Source organism: Orycteropus afer, unplaced genomic scaffold (assembly GCF_000298275.1).
Source record: "Orycteropus afer afer isolate SDZICR_OR568_19922 unplaced genomic scaffold, OryAfe1.0 scaffold00017, whole genome shotgun sequence".
NCBI classification, from domain to species: domain Eukaryota; kingdom Metazoa; phylum Chordata; class Mammalia; order Tubulidentata; family Orycteropodidae; genus Orycteropus; species Orycteropus afer.
In genome coordinates, this window is record NW_006921604.1 from 5,952,203 (window position 1) to 5,974,597 (window position 22,395).

At 50.4% G+C, this 22,395-nt stretch overlaps 2 protein-coding genes across 2 annotated transcripts in view; both read right to left on the bottom strand.

Annotated features, from left to right (window-relative positions):
- Positions 1-6,426: 6,426 nt before the first annotated feature.
- ADRA2B (adrenoceptor alpha 2B) lies at positions 6,427-7,758 on the bottom strand. The gene has a single exon (XM_007959430.1). The coding sequence runs from the start codon at positions 7,756-7,758 to the stop codon at positions 6,427-6,429; it is 1,332 nt and encodes a 443-aa protein (XP_007957621.1).
- Positions 7,759-16,548: 8,790 nt separating this feature from the next.
- The window catches only part of ASTL (astacin like metalloendopeptidase), a 15,445-nt gene continuing 9,598 nt past the window's right edge, over positions 16,549-22,395 (bottom strand). The window contains exons 7-9 of the mRNA XM_007959521.1: positions 21,022-21,103; positions 20,765-20,919; positions 16,549-16,826 (exon numbers count right to left, since the gene is read on the bottom strand). Of these exons, the coding sequence (XP_007957712.1) occupies positions 16,549-16,826; positions 20,765-20,919; positions 21,022-21,103 (515 nt within the window). The remainder of the gene's footprint in view (positions 16,827-20,764; positions 20,920-21,021; positions 21,104-22,395) is intronic.

Below are 22,395 nucleotides of genomic sequence, written 5' to 3' on the forward strand. Positions count from 1 at the left end.
TGAAGACCTTCCTACCCTATGTACCCTCCTTTCGACAGGCCTAGCACCTCCCCCACTGCCTGTGGAGAGCCAAGGGTCCCAGAGGGCTGCAGCAAGGCCAGAAATAGCCCAGCTTTCCAGGGAGGGAGGCTCTTTTTTGGTCTCCGGTCTGTTCCGGTCCTCTCGCAGCCACAACTGGTCTTCGGAGCCTGCAGGGCCCATGAAAAGCCAGGACCATCCCCTTGGGTGAGCCAGAAGCCAGAGGGTCAGCAGGAGACAGAGGGGAGGCTCAGAGAGAGGGGAGTGAGTCACTGAGGCCCCCGGAAATGGGAAGGGCCAGGAAAGGGAAAGAGAAGAGGGGAGAAAGGATGAAGAGAGGAGAGAGGAGGGGAAAGGGAGGAGAGAAAGATAGAACCACAAGGTGTATTAAAAGGAGGGGTGCCTCTCCCTTTGAAATCCTTGGTAATCAATAGATGATCAAGGCCTAGCTAATTGGCCAAGGGCCAGGTGAAAGTGTGAAAAAATCAGAGCAAGAGAGCCTGGGAGGGAAAGCAGAGCAATGAGCTAACATGAAAGCTCCTTTCAGTTCTGGCCTCTGGTAACAGCCTTCCTCACACGAGGCCAAGCCCAGGCCGGAAGGAAGGAAGGACGGATGCAGATGCCGGGAGCCCGGAAGAATCCCAGAATCTAATTTTAGCTGAGTGCTCCCTGCCTCCCTTGCTAACAATGAGTGGAGCCTGAAAGGGTGGGAGCTTCCCACCCTGCCTGGGATCCTGCTCTAATGGAGGTACTCACAGGCAGGGAATTCCAACAACTGGCCTTAGGCAAAGCTGCATGAGGTCTCTACAGATGGGAGCCTCAAGCTTACAGGGGCAGGGCTTTGCTGGACTTGGAGGGAACCAGGCCTGCCTCCCACCCCATGTTGAGGAGCCAGATGTTGAGGCCAGTTAGTGACAGAGTTGGGATTAAATTGGGTGGGTGCATGGTCTGCTCCAGATGATCTCAAACAAGTCATTCAACCTTGCACAGACAGCCTCAATTCTCTTTTCTGTAGAATGGGGATAACTGTACCAATCTCAGATGATCATGTTGTTATGATTCCTCTCGTCACTGTGAGTCTCAGAGGGTCCCAAACTGATCCATCACACCTAACACCTCTGCACTGAAGTACAAAGGTGAAGAAAACAGCCCAGGTCCAGGACCCCTAATGCTAGAATCACTGATTAAGTCGCCAGAAGCCTCCCCTCCCAGGGAGTGGCAGTAGGGGTAGGGCAGAGGTGGATCCCAGCTGGGGAACCCCTGAGGATCACAGGGGCAATCCTCTTGTGGGTAAGCAGGACATGTCCCAAAAGGGACAGAGTCAGATCAAGGGCAGCAAGACTGATGGTTCAGGGACAGGCCATGAACCCTGCTCTCCAGGACCCCTCTTCTCTGGGACTTCTACTGCCAGGGAAGTTCTACCCTAGCCCCCTCGCTCCATAGCAACCTGGCCCTCTGAGCAGAACTCCAGGCTGGCACAGGGGAAGTGAAAAGTTGCCAAGTACAGACTCTAGCTGGCCAGATGGCTTTTCTACAGCCAGGAGTCACAGGTCACCAGTTTGCAAGTGCCCCCTGGGTAAGGTCTCACACCTCCTTTCCAGTACCCTACCCCACAAATAGAGGGTCATGTAGAGGCTGGGGAGACTGTGAAAGGGCCTGATTAACCACAAGAGCCCTCCACCTTGAGTCTTGGTGCCAGCTCAGCCTGGCCTTCATGCCATGGGTAACCTTCTGAGTGAATGGGGGTCAAGAATCCCTCCTGCAACAACTCTCCAAAGAATTGCTTACTGGACTGAATTTCTCAGCAGCTGCCCCAAGGCAGGGGCTAGCCTAATGCCCTCTCAAGCTGTTGGCTGTGAGCTAAGGACCCAGATTTCTCACAGAGAGGGTTTAACTGTAGGAGGCTTCTCAAGCATCCTCTCCCCACCTCTTCTTTAACTGTCTTCTCTGTTGGGACCTCCCTTGCCCTTCTGTCAAAAATGTCCTAAGAAAAGGTGGCCTCTGTGGGCTTGGGACCATAGTCACAGGGGACATCAAGCTCAATTGGCATAACATACTACACATAACATTGTTCCACCTCCTACTTTGGTGAGTAGTGACTGGGATCTTAAAAGCTTGCAAGCTACCATCTAGATGCAACAATGGGTCTCTCCTCATCCAGAGCAAAGAAGAATGAAGAAAACCAAAAATTCATGGAAACAATTAGTCCTAGCGACTGGTACACCATGCAAGTTGCAGCCTATACGACTATGAGATCAGAAGAACTAGATGGTGCCTGGCTACCACTATTAACAACTTGGAAGGGGATCTATGTAGAAGATCCTGGATAAAGAGGGAGAACAATGTGGAACAAAACTCAAAATCATTTAGAGAAAAAAAAGGGGGGAAGGTTTGCTGGTCTGATAGAGCCTGGTGGAACCACTGAGACTATGGCCTCTAGCTGCCCTTCACATCTGGATTTGAACCCATACCTGTGGCTTCCAGCCAAAAAATGTTCATATGAGTTGAACATTTGCCTGGGGTAGATATGCTCCTTGGAGAGAACAATCATGAGAGAAAGAAGGGCTGATTATGCACAGGGAGACAGCTCACGGGGCAGGAGTGCATGGAGGGATGGACACAGGGAAGAGGTAACTGTCAGGAGGAAGTGGGAGGGGAGCTGTTGCATTGTGGTAAATTGTAGTCAATGTCATGAGACAAAGTGTATGTGAACTGCTGTATGGAAAGTGAATTTGCTCTGCAAACTTTCACCCAAATCACAATTTAAAAAAAAGAAAGAAAGAAAGAAAGAAAAGGTGGTCTCCAAAAATAATAAATAAATAGATGGGTCTCCAGAAGGTAGACACAGGCAAAGAGAAATGTCAAGTCATTACACCTTCCTGAGTCTCAATTTCCCCCCATAAATAGGGGCTGATTCTTATAGGTTGGGCATGAAGATTAAATGAGATGATTAAAGATCAAATGAGATAATCAAAGTGTCACAAGAGGGACTGGCTCAGTAGACGGGAACAAATGAACAATCTCTGGTCTGTCCTTCAAGGTGGGTGCCCTGGCTGGTGGGAGAGGAGGAGCTGGAAGCTTCCCAGGGCAAACCAAACCAAACGCACCGCCGTTGAGTAGATTTTGACTCATAGCGACCACTCCTTGGGTTTCTAAGGCAATATCACTACAGAAGTAGATTGCCCCATCTACCATCCGAGGAGTGGCTGGTGAGTTTGAACTGCCAGCCTTCTGGTTAGCAGTCAAGTGCCTTAGGCACTAGGCCACCAGAGCTCCTTTCCCAGGGCAAGTTGTGTCTTTTTTGTTAAGCTCTCAGTAAAGTTCCATGTCCACATCTGCACTGACTGATGTGGCAACATTGGGTTCTCTCTGGTTGCTCCTGGCAGAAGTCACGGCCCCAAGAAAGTGTGCAGATGGCATGTGGACTCTTCGATCCTGGGTCACAGTGGGGATAGGGCAGTGGTACCCATACCATCAGACCCTAGAACCTCATGCTCCTCCCTCACTCCTCCCCTCCCCACCCAAACATTCTTCAGGTCAGCCATTCATACCATCCTTGCCCAGGCCTCCTGCAGCCTGCCCCCTACATCTCACCTGCTGTCCTAACCCCTGCCCTCAGAACTAAGCCAATCTAGTTCCAGCCCAGAGCCTGCCTGCTCTGAAGGGGCAAAGAGGCAGCTCCATGGGACAGGAAGCCTGGAGGACTCACTCTTAATCCAACTCACAGGGTGGCTTTGGGTGGCCCCTCTGGCTTTGGTTGCCTCATTTAGGAAATGAGGAGACTTGAGAATGACATCTGCAAGCCTTTCAGCTCCGATGCCTGTGACTGAATCTTTATGTGGGAAAAGCCTGAGGCAAACCAGCTCCATTGGGCTCCCCTGTCCCCCACTGAAGAACAGCAGCTTAAAACCATTCCACAGAATGGCCTTCCTTCCTAGCCTGCCCATGTTCCAACTTGTGGTCATATCTGACTACCTATGCTTGCCCAGATGCTGTGCCTGGCACCCAGCAGGGCTAGTTGGGGCTCTCTCAAATTCTGTCATACATTTTCCAAACACAACATGCCTTTGCATGTGCTCCATCCCTGGCCCAAACACTTTCCTAATCTTGCCCCCTGGTGTACTCCTGTTCTTCCCTCAAGACCCAGGCCAAAGTCACCTCCTCTGGGAAGCCCTCCTTTCCTCCCTCCCTAGGCAGCAGCCATTATCAGGCTCCTCTGGCCACCCTCACCCCCATGGACTTCTAATGATGTGTAAGGGATGCTGAGGGGACAAAGGCAAGCAGATAGGTGGGCTCTAGGCAGCCAGACCTGGGGGAGGAGAGGGTAACTGGCCCTGGGAGGGAGCCCCAGCTTATGGGACCAGTGTCCAGGGTCAGCTGAGGAAATAACTAAGGAATAACTACCTCCTGGAAACCCATGGACAAGGAGAACACAGCTTTTTTATTACAAAATATCTTTTATTGATAAAATAGCTCAGACTTTAAAAAAAAACACCTGCATGACACAACAAGGGAACCACAGGCAGCCATACCAGAGGTCCTATGGGACACAAACACATTCACAGTGGGGTGGAGCAGATGTCATCATTCAGCCCCTGCCCTGGGCCCAGCAAGCCCAGCTTCACCTTAGAGCAATGTCCTGGCCTCAAAACTGCAACCAAGGAACTAGCTAGGTAACCCTCCTCCTCAGGAGGGATTCTCTTTGGTCTCTCAATTTTGTCCACCTTGGAACACTCCCTCAGCACCCCTCCAGATCTGGCCAGATCCATCCAAGTCCCAACAGCGCCCCGTGCTGCTCCACACTGCCCCGTCCCCCAAGCTAAGATGCTCAATGGCCTGATGTTGCTAAGCCCAGAAGCCAGGAACTCCCGTGGGAAAGACTGAGAAACATCCTTCACTTCTCTCAATTGTTCCAGATGCCAGGTTCTGGGGTTGGGAAGAGAATCAAGAGGGAGAGGCCCCCTGTAGCCCCATCAGTGGGGTACAGCACTGTAGCAGGGTCCGAGATGGCCAGCTGGCATGTATTCAGGGTGGGATTAGGAACCCTTCACAGGGATCCATTTGGGCCTTGGAGATCAGTCCAAGCACTCTTTGAGGGGAGGCTTCCCCAGGAGTCCACAGGGCCCTTGCTCACCTGGCCCAGCCCCAGTGCCCTACCTGGGGTTCTGGCCCACTGCCACAGGAGCTCATCTCAGACCATCTCCATGGTGTAGGTATTTTTAGCTATCTTGGGGAAACAATTTGCCTGCCTGATAACAAACGACATCCTCCATTGGAGACCCCAAGCCATTGAAAACCTTCTTAGTGTTGTAGGTGAAATGTTGAGAAGTTGTCATGCAGCATAATACCCCAAACCTTTGCAGGCACAAAAACACATTCTCAAAGTTAAATCCTTTAACTGAAATAGTGATTTGGTCTGCCACTTCCCGCTTCCAGTTTGGGGTAGGAATTCACACACCCCAGGCACAGAACAAAAGTCTACAGGAAGACAGGTGGTGGTAATACAGAGAGAGAGGATTTTTATATCACCAGATAATCACATTTGCTGGTACTCTAGTGCATTCCCCATGGAGCTCAAAGCTTTCTGTAAAGCCTTTCATCTCCCTGTGGTAAGTAGGCGGCAAGCTATTGTCGCCCTGGTTTTTGCAGGGGGTGAATGGCAGTGATTGGGGCTGTCCCAATGAGGCAGAGGCCAAGCCTGCAGATACCCCACTGAGGCATCCATGCATTCACCCACCTCCCAGAGGGGTGCCAGGTGAGGAAACCCACCCATGTTCTGGCCTTTTAAGGAGCCACAAATCCAAAAACAGGGTGCAGGGGAAAAAAAAGGGCCTACAGACCATGCCAGCTTATAAATGCCCACACCAGCCCCAGATGGCAACTCTGGGTGCCCAACGTGGGTGGACAATCTTAATTTTTGCCTCCTCCTTGACAGCAGGCCCTCCTGGGAAGACTGGGATGCAGCCTTCCTGCTCTTTGGGAGAAAGATGAGAAAGAAACAAAAACATCACAATCAAGTGACCTGCCAGGGAACACAAGGTCCTTGAGAAAGGGAAGCCCATCCATTGGCCTATAGGGGCCTGGGATTCTGGAAGGGAGGTTCTCTATTCTCGCCTGGCCTTGGCTGCACTCAGGAAGGTCCACGCCTCATCCGTCTGCCTGTGCTCAGGCAGGGCATGGAGAAGAGGTCCCACCACAGCTGAGACACCAAGAAGGAGGCTTTAAATGGACTCCTGTGAACAGCACCCCTGCCCTTGCCCCTCCCAGGGAACTTTCAAGATGGGGCCTATCGGACCTGGGCAGAGACCAGAAAGCCCCAGGAAGGTGGCCACATAAAAGCAGAACAAAAAATAGGGTGGCCTTGGTGCCACATGGCACCCACCCCACACAGGCAGCAGGCAGGTGGGCTCACCAGGCCGTCTGGGTCCATTGGCGGCAAAGGATCCTTCGGAAGGCACGGCGGAAATCCTGGTTGAAGATAGTGTAGATGACAGGGTTAAGTGAGCTGTTGCAGTAGCCAATCCAGAAAAAGAACTGGAAGAGGCCATGGGGCACCTTGCAGCGCTGGGGGCAGATGGCACCCAGGCTGTAGCTAAAGAAGAAGGGGAACCAGCAGAGCACGAAGACACCAATGACCACAGCCAGCACAAAGGTGAACCGCTTCTCCCGTGTCAGCTGTGCCCGCCGACGCCACCACTGCCCACCTGCAGCACCCAAACCCCTGCCCAAGAGCACCTGGCCGCGTAAGGTAGCCAGCACCCGAGAGCCCTGTGGCTGTTGTAGGGGTGGGTTGCAAGCTGAGGCAGAGGAGGCTGGAGCAGCCTGAGGTTCACACTCTTCCTCCTCCTCTTCTGCTTCCTCCTCTGGAGATGTCCCACAGATACCCTCTTTCTGGCCCTCACCTGAGTTGGGAAAGGCAGGCCAGCTAGGTGGTAACGTCAGGGTCCCAGGATCTTCTGGCGTCTTCCCCTCCTTCTCTCCAGTGGGCTTAGAGTGTCCATTGGCCTCTCCAGCAACAGCCAGAGAAGAGGTCAGGGTTGGTGGCCTGGCTGAAGAAGCCCCTGCAGGGAAGGGATGGGGCTGCTTGGACTTACCCTCCCTGGAGGCCCCCTTGGCCCTGGGCCCTCGGCGGTTGCTGCGTTTGGCAATCACGTAGATGCGCAGGTAGACCAGGATCATGATGAGGCAGGGTGCAAAGAAGGAGCCGATGCTGGAGGAGAGGATGTACCAGGCCTCTTGGTTGAGCTTGCACTGGGGGCGTCCGCGGGGTTGGGGGCCCTGGTCCCCCTTGTAAATGAGGGGCGGCAGCGAGATGGCTGCTGCAATGAGCCACACAGTGAGGATGATGCACTTGATGCGGCGTGGGGTGCGCTTGGAGTTGTACTCGAGCGCGCGACTCACTGCCCAGTAGCGGTCCAGGCTGATGGCGCACAGGTGCACGATAGACGAGGTACAGAAGAGTACATCCAGTGCCAGGTACACCTCGCACCAGGTGCGCCGGAAGTACCAGTAGCCCAGCAGCTCGTTGGCCAGCGAAAAAGGGATGATGAGAGTGGCCACCAGGATGTCAGCGGCGGCCAGCGACACTAGGAACAAGTTCTGCGGGGCACGCAGAGAGCGACTAGTTAACACAGCCAAGATCACCAGAGCGTTGCCGAAGATGGTGAAGAGGATGAGGAAGGTGATGACCGCCGCGATGGCCGCGGTGGCCTGCGCAGAGTAGGGCTCCTGGTGGTCCATGGCGGGGTCGGACGCGACTAGAGGGGGCGCCCCTCGCCCAGCGTGCGCACCTCTGGCGAGAGCGCTACCCTAATTAGGTTAGACGAGGAGGTCGCTCCTCCAAAACCGCTGAAGGTACTGGAGCCCCATGGCTGGAACGAAGGGGGCCTAGGAGGTCTGAGGATGCCCAGATCCAACCACCGCCTTCCTACATCCTCCCACCGGTGCCCGGCGTCCCTGTCGTCCGCCCCGGAGAAGTTTTCCAAGTTATCTTGCTGCCGCCCCTGCTCTGCTGGAGACCAGGGCAAAGTTGGTCCCTCCCACCACGCGGCTGCAGGATGCACCGTGGGGTGTTGGGCAGGACAGGCCGGGCGGGGGTCTCGCAGGCTGTTCTTGGAGGTGGCGCTGAGGCACAGGCGTTCTCTCTGCTCCCTAGCTCTCGTCTGGAGCCGCGCCTGCAGGCAGCCCGAGGCGACAGGGGAGTAGGGAGGAGAGCGAGCGGGGCGGGAAGAGGGAGGAGACTGAGGCGCGAGCCAAAGAAGGGGAAAGTGGTGGGGCGGTCGGTCGGACGGAGGGTGGGTAAAAGATGCGCCTCGCCGGAGGCTAGATCGGCGGCTGAGCGCAGCCTCCCGATGACTCTGGCCTCCGCCCTGGAGTCCCTACCCCTTCTTCTCCCGGCCGCCGCGCTGCAGGAGGTCAGAGGGACCTGACTCTTGGAGTCTTCGGGACTCCAGAAAAAAGAGCTGGCAGAAGTGGAAGGGGCGGTGCGCTGGAAACCGGGACGCGGAGCCGGAGCATCCGCGGACACCCAGTCGGGGCCACTCTCCGGTGGACTAGACTCCACCCGGGTGTAGAGCGGTGAGCGAGACCTGGTGTTTCCTCCCGCTGCCGAAGTCTTCCAAAGAGGGGATGGGTGAGTGTGCTGGAGCGCGGATGTACACAATAAGCCACCCCTTGCAGCTGGCGCCCCTGCAGTGGAGAAGCTGGCAGAGGGATGACTGGGGATCCTGTCCCGTAGCTCTTCCCTATCCTTTCCCACCCCAGCTGGACTCCGTCGGGCCTGCGGAGCCGGAGGAAAAGAGCGTCGATGGGTTGCGAGCGCCCCCTGCCGCCTCCCGCGTGCGGAGATAGTCCGCGGCTCAGGGTGGAGAACTACCTGCTGTCTGGTTCCCGTTGGCGCTGAAAGGCTCTCAACGTTTGTGGGGAAACCAAGTGCTCAGAGCCTGGGATTTATGGCTTCAGCTTTTATGCTTCTCCCTCAGCTGCCTCAATTTTCCCCGATTAGAGCAAAAGAAACCGGAGGAAAACGCTTGGACTCAAATTACAGCGGCAGCTGAGACTCCGCCAAGGGTTTTTTATTTTGGCAAATGGTAGAAAATTCCACCCTCCTGACTAGTAGGAAGAGGGAGCCTCTGCCCTGGCACAGAGCAAAGAGGGCCAAGTATGGGGTATTATTTTCATTTTTTGACAAGAGTCAGAGAAAAAGTCTTCAGGTCTTGGGGCAGCCAGAAGGGAAGGGCTTCCCTTGGCCTCCCTGGGGCTATGGTCAACACCCCCACCCACATCCCCTTCCAGTCCTGCCTGATTCCCCCAAATACATACCACTCACCTCTCTTTGTGTGCCAGTGGAAAGAGAAATTGGGATAAGAAGAAATTTCAGACTACCCACCCCCACCAATTCACCTTCAAAGAGCTGCTGGGCTCCTGGGCTCCCTCAGGCACCCTCACCTTACACTCTCTGTGTGGCCACTGCCACCAATGCTAGCCTGAGCAGCTTCAAGGGCACTTTTTTCAGAGCTTCCTGAGCTATAAGTCTAGTCTACAGCCGGGTCTCATATTTATAGCCCACAGCTCTGCATGGCATCCTCCGTGTGTATAAATAAGCATCAATCCACCTCTGAAAGCAGGGCTCCTTCAAAGAACCTGGCCTCAATCCAGCATGCCCACTGGATCTTTGCTTCTGCCTGCCCAGCGGTCACAAGAGCAGGGGAGTGACCTCTCAGTGCCCACAATGTCTCACCTCTACTTATGCTCAGATGGGCGGCATCCCAGGCCCTCAGCCATGTAAGGGCATTCTGGTGATAGGTTCCTCCTTGGTCCTGGGCTATCTTTGCCATCCTGCCAGAGTGCATGGCTCTTCTGTTTGGTGCCAAAAGCCCAAAGTCTGACTGGGGGTGGATGGGGTGTTGCTGTCTAGGTCAAGCTAAGAGAGGGCAGCCAGCCTCCAGGCCCCTCCAGGCTTCAGCTTTTAGCCAACTACTCTAGCAACAGGTACTATGGATGCATCCTTCCCACTCTCTGGTCTGGGCAGGGCCTGTGACCATGGTTACCAGGAATGGAGAAGCCCAGTAGCCTCTTTCCTGAAGAAAAGCTTGTTGTTGTTATATGTCATCAAGTCAGACCTGACTCATAGCGACCCCTCCTTGGGTTTCCGAGGCGGTATCACTACGGAAGTAGATTGCCCCATCTTCCTTTCGAGGAGTGGCAGAGGGATGGCTTTTGGAGTCTGGGAAGTTGCCACTTAGGCAAGTTCCTGCCTGAACCCATTACTTCCTGGCCCAGGGCACAAAGATTCTGGGCACCATAGTGCACGAAATGAAAATTGAGAGGGATGGACTTTTCACCATCTACAGATAAGGGGGGCATCCCTGGGCCTTCCACTGCAACCAAAGAAGACCTTTTGTCTTCTGCCTGGTTTTCCTTAAAGGGCCGGGTGGCTAAGGCTCTGAAGGAACTGAGGCCAGGGATGCCCATACTTCCTCTCTTTCTGAGTCCTCCCTACCCTGCAAGTCCCCACTGAGGGCTGCTCACTTGGGTCTTCCCTGAAGGGGCCCTCTGGGTTTACCCAGTGCTAGGCCCTGCTCACACCTCTACCATCCCATGTCAGCACAGATGGGAGCCGTCAGGGACAGAGTCTACTGGCCAATGGACCTAGGAGGTGCACAAAGATGGCTAGAGCTGCCTGGTGACTTCAGCATCCATGCTACTCTATTCATCTGCCACCTGGAGCTCTAGTGTTACCTTCCCCTGCCTCCTCCCTACCCTGCCCCCAGTTAAGTGCAGCCATTGGTGTCACCTGCCCTCTGGAGCAGTGGGCCGATTATGTAACTCAGTTCCTACTCCTCTCTTTGGCTCTCCATCTCCCCCCACACACACACCTTAGGGTGCTGCCTGTGTCCCAGCCCCCTACAGCTGCCAGGTGCAGGAATTAGGGCCCATCCAGCCCGTGCATGGCAGGGGTTTCATCTCTTCCCAAACCAGATCTGACCTTCCACTGTCATCCTCCTCTGCCAGAACTGGCAGTGAGTTCATTCTCCAGACCTGCAAGCAGCCACCAGCACGGGCTGCATGGAGGGTTCCCAGGTGCATCTGCACTGAGTGAGAAGTGGCACAGGAAGAAGATGTTGGGCACAGCCAGACACCTGCCCTCCTTTCCTGTCCCTTACCTCCCGTCCTTCCAGGGGCTGTTTGCTAATGCCAGAAATACCCTTCTTATCCTTTCTGCTGTGCTTGTTGGGCCCTTACACATTGAGGGTTTTTTGGGTTTTTTTTTTTTTCTTGACCACTCTTCAAGGTCCATTTACCATCCCACTTGGTACCCTGTTCTCCAAGTTCCTTGACACCATTTATACTGTTCCACTTTAACGCTTGGTGCACAATCCTGAGGGGTTGCATCACGCCCTCCTTCAGAATGGACAATTCCCTTTGTTCCCAATACTTGACCTAAGTTTGTTGAGTAGCCAACAGACAGTGGCAGCAGTGTATGCCATGCATATAATCCTTTCTCAGACAGGTAGTGCCCCTGTGAAGGTGCCAAAAGGGATGTCCTTGGAAAGAAGGGCTGCAGGGGAAAGATGACTTAGTGCATAAGTGCGTAAGTGATGCCATCTCTTCCAAAGAAGAGGGAATTGGCAAGATCATTTAAAAAAAAAAAAAAAAGGACCAGGTTTGCTGGTCTAAAAAGCCTGGTGAGACCCCTGAGACTATGGTCCCTAGTTACCCTTCAGGTCTGGAACTGAATGCACTCCTGTGGCTTCCAGTCAAACAATAGACAGGCATATGGGGTGAACATTTACATCAGGTAGATACCCTCCATGGAATGAGCAATTGTGGGAGAATAGAAGGGCAGTGTTTGCACAGGGAGACAGCTGTGGGGGGGTGGGAATGCATGGGAGGGAAGGACACAGAGAAGAGGTAACTACAGGGAGCAAGTGGGAAGAGAGCTATTGCACTGTGGGGAATTGCAGTTGATGCCATGAAACAAAATGTGTATGAAGTGCTGTATGGAAAATGAATTTGCTCTGTAAACTGTCACCCAAATCACAGTAAAAAATTTAAAAAAAAAAGAAGGGGGAGTTGGTTGCTCCATCCCTGACTGTGAGAGGCTAATGAAAGATGTGTCATCTTAGTTGAAACTCCTGGAGCCACTTCTCCAGGCTTGAGAAATGAGATGGTGGCCGAGGCTCCAGAAACTTGCAGCACCTTGCACCTTCTTCCCAAGTGTGGTAGTTAAGGTTGTGTGTCAACTTGGCTGGGCCTGGTTTTGAGTGGCTGGGCAGCTGGATATAGTTATTCCCCATGATGAGACTGGTAATCAACTCCATGGTGGAAATTACTAGAGCAGCTGAGTAGTTGCCTTAGGGATGTGCTCTGCTTCCAGTATATAAGAAGACAGCTTTGAGGAAGGTCTCTGAGCTTTTTGGCATGCTTGGATCCTGCATGTAGCCGAGGCTTCATTCAGCAGCCTGACACAGTGCCTGCCAATCGTGGGACTGTTTCCGGACTTGCTAGTGGCCTGCCATGTTGTTTGGTAATCTTGACCCTGTGCTATGTTGTCAACCTTGGGTTTGTCAGTCTCAGCAGCCAACAGCTACCTAAGTTAAAAGAAGCTTCTAGCTTCAGTGGGCCCAGAGAAAGAGGCAGAGCTGAAGCCCAAGGTCAAGGGGCTTTCACCCAGCTCCTAGAGCTAGCACTTTGAACTCAGACTTCTAGCCTCCTAAACTGTGAGAATAAACCCATTTGTTAAAGCCACTCATTTGTGGTATGTCTGTTAGAGTGGCACTAGAGGACCAAAACACCAAGTACCTACCTGGACTGATCCCCAATACCTCCATCAGGCTTCATACCTCAGCTATCCCCAGAAATCCCAGCCTTTCAAGTGCTTGCGTCTCTTATCCCCAGACAACCCAACCTCTCACCTTTCCAGATCCTTGAACTATGCCCTATATAATGTAAGGCAGTCATCCTCTCTCCTACCATCTTAACTTGCCTGACAAAACCCCAATCCTCGTCAAACATAAGGAGCCCTGGTAGCATGATAGTTAAGTGTTCAGCTGCTAACCTAAAGCTCAGTGGTTTGAACCTACCGGCCACTCCATGGGAGAAAGATAGGACAGTCTGCTTCCATAGAGATTACACAGCCTTGGAGACCCTATGGAGCAGTTCTGTCTGCCCAACAAGGTCTCTATGAGTTGGAATCAACTGGACAGCAACAGGTTTCATTAAACCTAACCCATCCACCCACCCCCTGCCTGTGACTCTGGAGCAAAACACTCACTGCATCAACTGGCCTCCCTTCAAATTCATGACATAGCTCAGCAAACTTTCTTTGGAGATCCTGGACAGAATGGGAGGATAATGTAGAACTAAATTCAAACTCAAAAGAAAAAAAAAAAAAAAAAAAGCTTACTGGTCTGATCAAGACTGGTGAAATCTCCAAGACTATGGCCCCTAGTCACCCTTCAGGCCTGGAATTGAACTCACTCCCATGGCTTAACCTTCAGCCAAACAATAGACAGAACCATGAGGTGAACAATTACACCAGTGAGGTGTACTCCTTGGAACAATCAACCATGGGAGATCAGAAGGGCACCATTTGTGCAGAGAGATAGCTCAGAAGGCAGGAATGTATAGGAAAGGACACAGGGAAAAGGTAACCACAGGGAGGAAATGGCAGAGAGCCATTACATTGTGGGGATTGCAGTCGATGTTACCAAACAAAATGTGTATGAACTGTTGAAAACAATTTGCTCTGTAAACTTTTCCCAAAATCACAATAAAAAGTTTTTTAATAAAACATTCCTAGTGTGCTCCCTTTTCCCTTTCTGCCTCTCCACCTCTTGCTCATCGCCCCCTCACATTCACCTGACACACCTTGCTTATGCCTGCTTCAGGACCTTTGCACTACGTTTTCCCCAGATTTTTACAGGGCAGGGTCCTTCTGGTCTCAGCTGAAACACCACATGCTCAAAGAGACCCTTCCTAACCAACAGCCAAAAGAAACATCCCTACTACAAATACCAGATGCTTTATTTGTCGTTTACTGTCTATCCCTTTTCCCATCCCTGAATATAAACTCCATGAAAATAGAAACCTTGCCTTAACTGTGTTACTCTGTGTCTATAACAGAGCCTGCCTGACATAGTAGACATTCAATACATGTCTGTTGAATGAGTACATAAGGTGATGAATGAGCCCAAATAGCTATGTGGTTGGGAAATGGGGGAGTGAACAGGTCAGAGAGCCCTAGGAGGGGGTGGCTACCACCCACACTGTGGTTAACACTCCAGGACCCTATGTGCCATCAAGTCAGACCTGACTCATAGCGCCCCTTCCTAGGTTTTCCAAGGTGGTATCACTACAGAAGTAGATTGCCCAACCTTCCTTCTGAGGAGTGGCTGGTGGGTTTGAACTCCCAGCCTTCTGGTTAGCAGTCAATTGCCTTAGGCACTATGCCACCAGAGCTCCCCAGGACCCTATACTCATCTCATTCCCACTTCTTCATGCTGGGCCTCAAGGGGCTGAACCATCACTGGACCAGTAGGCACTATGCAAGGTGGAGCTTATAGGTTCTAAGGCCAGAACTATTCTGGGGACCTGGCTCTCCAGTGATAGGTGGCTTCCTGGGGATGAAGGGGGGTCTTCAGGACAAGGACCACCCCCAAAGAAGGGTAGGAACCTATCTTCCTCTTGCATCACCAGACCCAGACAGCCTCACCTCACCTTCTGGAGAGCTCAGACTCAGACTATTAATAGTCCCTATGGGCAGCACCTCACAGAGTACAAAGAAACCCCAGCCAGGTGCCAGAGGCCTGGTTCAGCCACTTGAAGAGGCAGATGGGTCGTGAAGCAGTCATAATTATTTTTGTGGCAGATGTAGGTGCAGCATGCACTGCTTCTTCCTACGGTTGGCCCAGTGTCTCTGCCTGACAATCAGGAGCATGGCCAGAGCCTCTACGCACTCCAAACTCACATCCAGACACACCATGCCTGGGAGCAAAAAGACAGTGTTTCCCCTGACATTCTTCCCTGAGGCTAATGCTCGAGACTAGGCCCTTTTTCAGTCTCAGAAAACGCTTGACTCAAGACTGAAACTTAAGATCAACTGAAGGTAGAGGATCCTCTGACTGTATCTTCGTGTCCCTTGACCCAACTTCAGCTTGTGACCACCCAGGAGGTTGGCAAAGGCCACACCCCTCCTGGTACCTAAGCACTCCAAAGCCTTAACCCTGCATTTCATTCCCCTAGTCATGGAAACTTGGATAAGTCCATTTTCTTCTCCAAGTCTTTTTCCTCCTCTGGAAAATGGGTATAGCCACTTCAGTACCCACCTTCACAGGGCAGTCAAAGGTTAAAGGCATTTGTGTGTGAAGTAGTCAATACAGCACCTGGCATGTAGCAAATACTCAATTTTTATTTCTGTCCCAAAGCATCTGAGACTCCTGGCCCCACTGGGACAGGGTATCAGCTCCTGTGCCCCTCTCGCCCCAAACAGCTTCTGACAGGCCACAGTAACAGTGTGCACTGGACTAGAAGGGATCCTGCTTAGGGCCACTCACTATTGACTCCTGGAGACTTTCTTTGCTCCTGGAACAGCCTTCACAAAGAAAGCCAGGAGCTAGAGAATAGTACTAGTGCTTGGCTGATGGTAAATGTACAGGGATATGGGGTGCTGGACCATCCCCCAGCCCCTTTCCACTTTCCAGAGCCTCATTCCAAGAAGCCCAGGTGGGGGTGGGAGCAAGATTCTTAGTAACAGTGATTTGGGGTGGAGATGAGCTTCAAGTCCTCTGTTCAGAGGTAGTCCTGGTAAGGGACCCCTCTTCATCTCCCGTTTCCTGACACCCCTCCACCTAGAAGCCTTTCTGCCCTCCAGGAGAGTCAGTTAGGCTCTGAAAGTCTAAGGAAGCAGGGTTAAGAGGGTAGGGCTGCAGAGCAATGTTCCCAATGCCTAGATCTCAGAGACAGGAATCTGTTCCCAGGGTCCCAGTCACAGGGATTACTCAAGGCCTGGTCCCATGGGACATGCAGACCAGCACCTTTAATCCATATTGGAGAGGTGGGACACAGACAGGCTCCCAAGGGCCTTCAGCACTAGAAACTGCTTCTTCCCCACCCCTCCCAGATGCCCTGTCCCAGGATCTTCCAGGGCTAGAGCAGACTCAGCCATCCCCTAATAGGCTTGCCTTCCCCTAAAGCAGACCTAGGGAGCTTGTCTGTCCCCAGGAGCCATTGGGGAAGCAAGACGGGAGAGGGTTCTGCACATCTGAGAGAAAGTGGCCAGACTGGGGCTGAAAGACAAGGGAGTGCTGCCCAAAGGATTAAGCAACCTGGCTCCTCTGGACAGAAGATTCTGTCTCGCCACTGGGAGACAAAAGCCACAATAACCTCTGGGAATTCTCATAAAGTCATTTCCAGGTGTATGACCAACCTCCTGGGAAAGCTGGACCCCCCTAAAGCAACCTAAACAGGTCCTAGCTGACTTTCTGCTTCTATAGATGGGGCTGGGGGTACAATGGGTGCCTGGGCTAGTCAAGGCCACTCCAGACCACCACCAGGAGCGCCTGCTCCAGGCCTTGAGCTTGAGGTGGATGCTGGGGCCTGAGGTGGCCTTGCAAGGTCCTCCACACTGAACTCCTGAGTAGAGGGGAAGAAGATCTCTCCAGATCCTCCAGCAATATGCTGGTCTCCAACCTTAGAGCCACTGGGGTGAGAACTCCTGGATTCCACCAGCAATGCCTTCAGAAGCCTCTGCAAGTACGGCCTGGAAGCAGGAGTGGGGCTCCTTCCACTGCTGTGGGCCTGGAAGCCTGGAGCAAGAAAGATAGGAAGTCATGTCCCAGAATCACAGAAGGAAGATGTGTGGCCCAGCTTCATTCACAGATATGTAGAGCTCAGCCCACAGGCAATACTAACCAGCTATGATGGATCCAGCTGCCCCAACCCTATTAAGCCCCTAAGACTTTCAAGACCCAAATTCTTACACTCCCACTAAAAACAAGAGGACAGAGCCATCCTATTCACTTCCCTCTTGGCCTACAGTCACCACCAGAAGATCAGCTCTCTCAACGATTCCATGACCACTCTACTCCTACCCCAGGCTGTCCAGTTGGCTGACTCAACTGATCCAGCACTACAGCCTTTGACGTCCAAAACTTTCCTTGGGCCACTCTATGTACAGCAACACCCCCACTTCCCATCTTGCATCTGAAACTTCCTTCTAGAACTTTTTCTGCACTTGGGTCCATATCCAAACCCAGAGCATCAGGAAGATATGGTTCTGGGTGCTCTCAGGCCTATGTGCTGCACCAGGAGGTAGGTCAGTCCTCCTTGCTCTTCACTGCCACTCCCAGACCATGACTGCTGCTCACTACCTTGTAAGTACTCATCCTTTTTTAGGTCTAAGTTTTTTAGGCTGTATTCTGCCTCTCATCCTTGTTGTTCCTGCCCATGCATCAAAAGCTTCACCCATCCCTCAGTCAACACTGACCAATTCCACACTGGCACGTTTCAACCAGTGACTTTTCTACCCTCCTCCATCCCATGTCCTTCCTTGGCTTAACAGCCCACTCTCTCCACTACCAATCTGGTTGGAACCAGAAACCACCATTGAAATCTCCATTTCCAGCAGCCCACTCTGACAGTGGCCTCTTCTCCTTCCAGCTCACTTGCTCAAGTATTATAGTTCTTCAAAGCTCTCAAGACCACCATTCCATGAACCCCAACCTCACCACTCTGCCTCACTTCTGGACTGCTCTGCTTAACCAGTTTGGACTCCACAGCTCTCATCATTGTAATCGTTCCTCTGGAGACATCCTCAACCAACTTCTGTCACAACTGCTTACAAAACCCTCATCCTGGATGACCAACTAGCCAGACCACACCATACTTCCACCTGAGCACCCAGGTGCCCACAGCACTGCCTGCAGGTTTCCTTGCTTCTTCTCTAGTCAGCCTTCACATCTTCTCCTTCATATCCATCTCTTTCTCCTTGCTACCTCTCAGCTGGCCACCTTACCTCACCCTTTATGAGACCACATCCCTCAAACATCAGTCCTTTTGTGTATACATCTCAAGACCCACATGCAAACTCAGGGCTATGTCTGTCTTTTTCCCTCCTATTAGCTCCAGAAGCTCCTCAGTTCCCACCAAGGGCAACTCCTCCCTGAATATTCTGGATGTTCTTGACTGTCCCTCCACACTCGGCATTCTACTTCTCTGGTGAGTCATCATTTTAGCATCCATATGCTTGCATGTCTACCATCTCAATAACACTTTTGACTCCCAGCCCCTTCTAGCAACCTCGCAATTTTCCCTTCCTCATGATAATCAAATCTCCAGAACAATTACCCACAAAACTCATGCCACATCTCCCAGTCTTTTTAACAGAGAAAAAGTAATGTTAGCTGTGTATATATATATGAATAGCCTTTTTAATGAATGATATTGGAAGAACTGGATATCCACATGCAAAAGGGTTTAGATCCCTTCCTTACATCATACACAAAAATTAACCTCAAATGGAGCACAGTCCTGAATGTAAGACCTAAAATTCTAAGACTCTTAGGAGAAAACATAAGGGTAAATCTTCATGACCTCGGGTTAGGCAAAGCCTTCTTGGAGGTGACACCAAAAGCACAAAGCACACAAAAAAAATAAATAAATTGAACTTAATGAAAAACTTTGGTGTTCAAAGGATACCAACAAGGAAGTGAAAAGCCAGCCCACAAAACAGGAGAAAATATTTGGAAAGCATATTATCTGATAAGGAACCAGTGTAAAGAACTCTTACAACTCAGTAAGAAGTCAACCCTGTTGAAAAATGAACAAAGATTTGAACAGACATTCTGAAAAGTATACAAGTGGCCAGTAAGTCCATGGAAAAATGCTCATCAGGGGAATGCACATTAAAAACACAATGTGATACTTCAGCCTACTAATACGGCTTTAATCAAAAGAGCAGATAATAACAAGTATTTACAGGAAAGTGGAGAAATTAGAACCTTTATACTCTGATTGTGAAGATGTAAAATGGTACATCCACTTTGGAAACAGTTTGGTAGTGTCTTAAAAAGTTAAACAGAGTTACTATAGGACCCAACAATCCTACTCATAACTATATACCCAAGAATTGAAAGATATGACCACACAAAGACTTATACACAGACGTTCACAGCCGTATTACTCGTACTAACCAAAGAGGTAGGGGGGGATCCAAATGCCCATCAAGTGATGAATTGATAAAATGTGATATATTCCCAAATTACAAAAAAAAGAAAATTCTTAAACAATATGTGATATATCCATACAATGGAATATTATTCAACCATAAAAAGGAATGAAGTACTGATTCATGTTACAACATGAATGAACCTTGAAAACACTATGCTAAGTAAAAGAAGCTAGTCAGAAAAGTCTACATATAGTATTAATTTCATTTAAGTCCACAGACTTAGGGCCTGGGAAGCACTAGTGCTTGGAGCAGAAGGAGAAGAGGGTCAGGGTTACGTCTTACGGGGGTCATACCCATGGCATGGGAGGATGGATTTGAGATGGGGCCATGGTATCTTAGTGAGCTAGTGCTGTTGTAATAGGGGTTTTGTGTTTCCCAGTTCAGGACACTAGATGTCAGAATAAGGGCACGAACGGGAGGAGTCTCCCTGCCGCCTCTGGGGGACAGTCCTTGTGTTTTTCCAATGTCTAGGCCTCGGTTCCTTGGAGATCCTGGGTGCAGTGGGTCTGGCTTCCTTGCTAGATTCACCCTTTTATGTCTCAGAAGTGACAGGCTAATGACACACCCACTGATATGGCCTCATTAACAAAACAAATAAGCCCTTGACCCAAAGGAATTCTATCCACAGGTGTAGAGGTAAGGATTCCAAGAGACATCTGTTGGGGACATGAAATATTCAGAATAGGCAAATCCAAGGACAAAATGTAAATTAGTGGTTGCCTAGGGAGGGAGGTAAGAGGAATGGAAAGTGAATGCTAACAGGTAGAGTTTCTTTTGTGGGTGATGAAAACATTCATAAAATTGTGATGGTTGCACAACTTTGTTAATATGTTAAAAGCCACTGAACTGTATACTTTGAGTGGGGAGTTGTGTGGCATATAAATTATATGAAGTTCATATATTGTTGTTTGTTGCTGTTGAGTCAATTCCAACTAATGGTGACCCCATCTGTGTAGAGTAGAATTGCTCTATAGAGTTTTCAAGGCTGTGAACTTTAAAGCAGATAATCAGGCCTGTCTTTTAAGGCATATCCAGGTGGGTTTGAGCTAGTCGTCAAGGACTTAACCCATTGCTCCATCCAGGGACTCATATAATAATTTCTGCAGTCTGGGAAGATAGATACCCAACTCAACTTAAAAGCTATAAGATATCTATATAGCTAAGTTGACCCATATGTTCTTCCTACCTCCCCCAGAAGTAACCATTCACATTGAATTTTCTGTCAATCGTTCTCTTGCTTCTTACCACATTTGTGTGTATCCCTTAATAATATATTTTGCTTCTTACTGTTTTTGAACTTTATAATAACGGTATCATGAAATGTAATCTTCCATGACTTGGCCTCCACCCAACTTACATTTCTGAGAGCCATCTCTGTTGTATGTAGCTATGGCTCACTTATTTTTCACTGCTATATAATTTTCCATTATGGAAATATACTATAATTTATTCATCCATTCTTCTGTCAATTGAATCTTCTATGTTCCTCAAACCACCCTGCCCTGTGTCACTTACCTCTACCAGGGGGGCTTTGACCACTTGGTCTGCAGTCATAAAGCCTGAGGACCCGTGTGACATCCAAGGCACTCAGGTTCCATCGCTGGCCAATGTGGATACTGGGGTCCCAGAGTGGCAGGATGGTGGGAATCCCACGCCGGCTGAAGGCAAGCCTGGAACTCAGCAGGCAGAGACTTGAGTCTGGATCACAGCAAGGGCTGGGAGGGCCATGCAGAGGAAAGAACAGAAGAAAGGAGGGATAGGGGTGTCCTCACCTCCCATAGTGCATCACTGATGAATAGTCATAGGGCACCAGCATGTTACTGCTCTGAGACTTGAGGAAGTTGATTTCATAGCCTGAGGAGAAAAAAAAAAAAAAAAGAATGTTTGAAAATGTAGGAAGAAGGCACACTGGAAGTGAGGTCAGAGAGAGAAGTACAAGGGATGTGGGAAGGAGAGGATGGGTCTGACTACTGCCGGCTTCTGGGAATTTATAACTCACCTGGACTGAACAGTCAGAAACGACAGCCCAGTCTTCCTCCAGCCCCAACTCAATGCTGGTCCTTGTCTCCTTCACACCTTCCTTACCCACTCTCATCCCTGCTGTTGGAGGGCTTCAGACCTGTGCCAGGTGATATGGTAGCACCTGGCCCCATGGCTAGATGGCTGGCCATCACCTCCTAACAGTTCTCTCTACCTCTTACTTCTTGCTTCTCCTGAAATTCACCATGTGTAGGTCTAATCTTTGCATAGCCTATATAACCTTCCATTGAGTCACACAGTGCTCAAAGTGGCTTGGATACCTCTCTTCTCAGAAGATAAAATGTCTACTCCTTGGCATAGCTTTAAGGGCCCTCTATCCCCAATACCCTACTCTTCGAGTTTAGCAACTTCCACACCTTCCACCTTTCTTACAGTCACCAGCAGCCTCCTTATTGCTAATGAAATCAGCATTCCAGTGCCTCTATATCAACCAAACCCATTGTCATCAAGTACATTCCGACTCAGAGCAACCCCAGAGTGCAGAGTAAAACTGCCCCAAAGGATTTCCAAGGCTATGATCTTTACAGTAGCAAACTGCCACATCTTTCACCCATGGAACAGCTGGTGGGATTGAACTGCCCTACTGCCTACCTACCTGTCTAAAAATATCTGAACCTAGGGAGCTCATTTCTTCCTCTTAAAACCCTTGTATTATTAAGCATAGTTTTGAATATGCAATATATTCACATGGTTAAAAAAAATTTTTTTAAGTCAAACATTAATATATAGTAAGAGACTCCCGCTCCCTCCTTCCCTGCACACTCCCCACCCCCCACAACAGTTAATTAATTTGTTAGTTTGTGTCCTAGCAGTTGTTCTGCACATATTAACTAAATCAGGTATATTATCACTTTCTTCCATTCTCAGCAAGAAAAGACTTTTCCCCGATTAAGGTAGATAATGTTGTACCCTGTTTTATTATTTAAAAAACAGCTCTTGGCGACTGGAACCTTAAAAGCTAGGAAGCTGCCATCTAGATGCAACAACGGGTCTCTCCTCGTCAAGAAGAAAACCAAAATTAATGGAAACAACCAGTCCTAGCGACTGGTACACCATCCGATCTGCAACCTATACAACTATGAGACCAGAAGAACTAGATGGTGCCC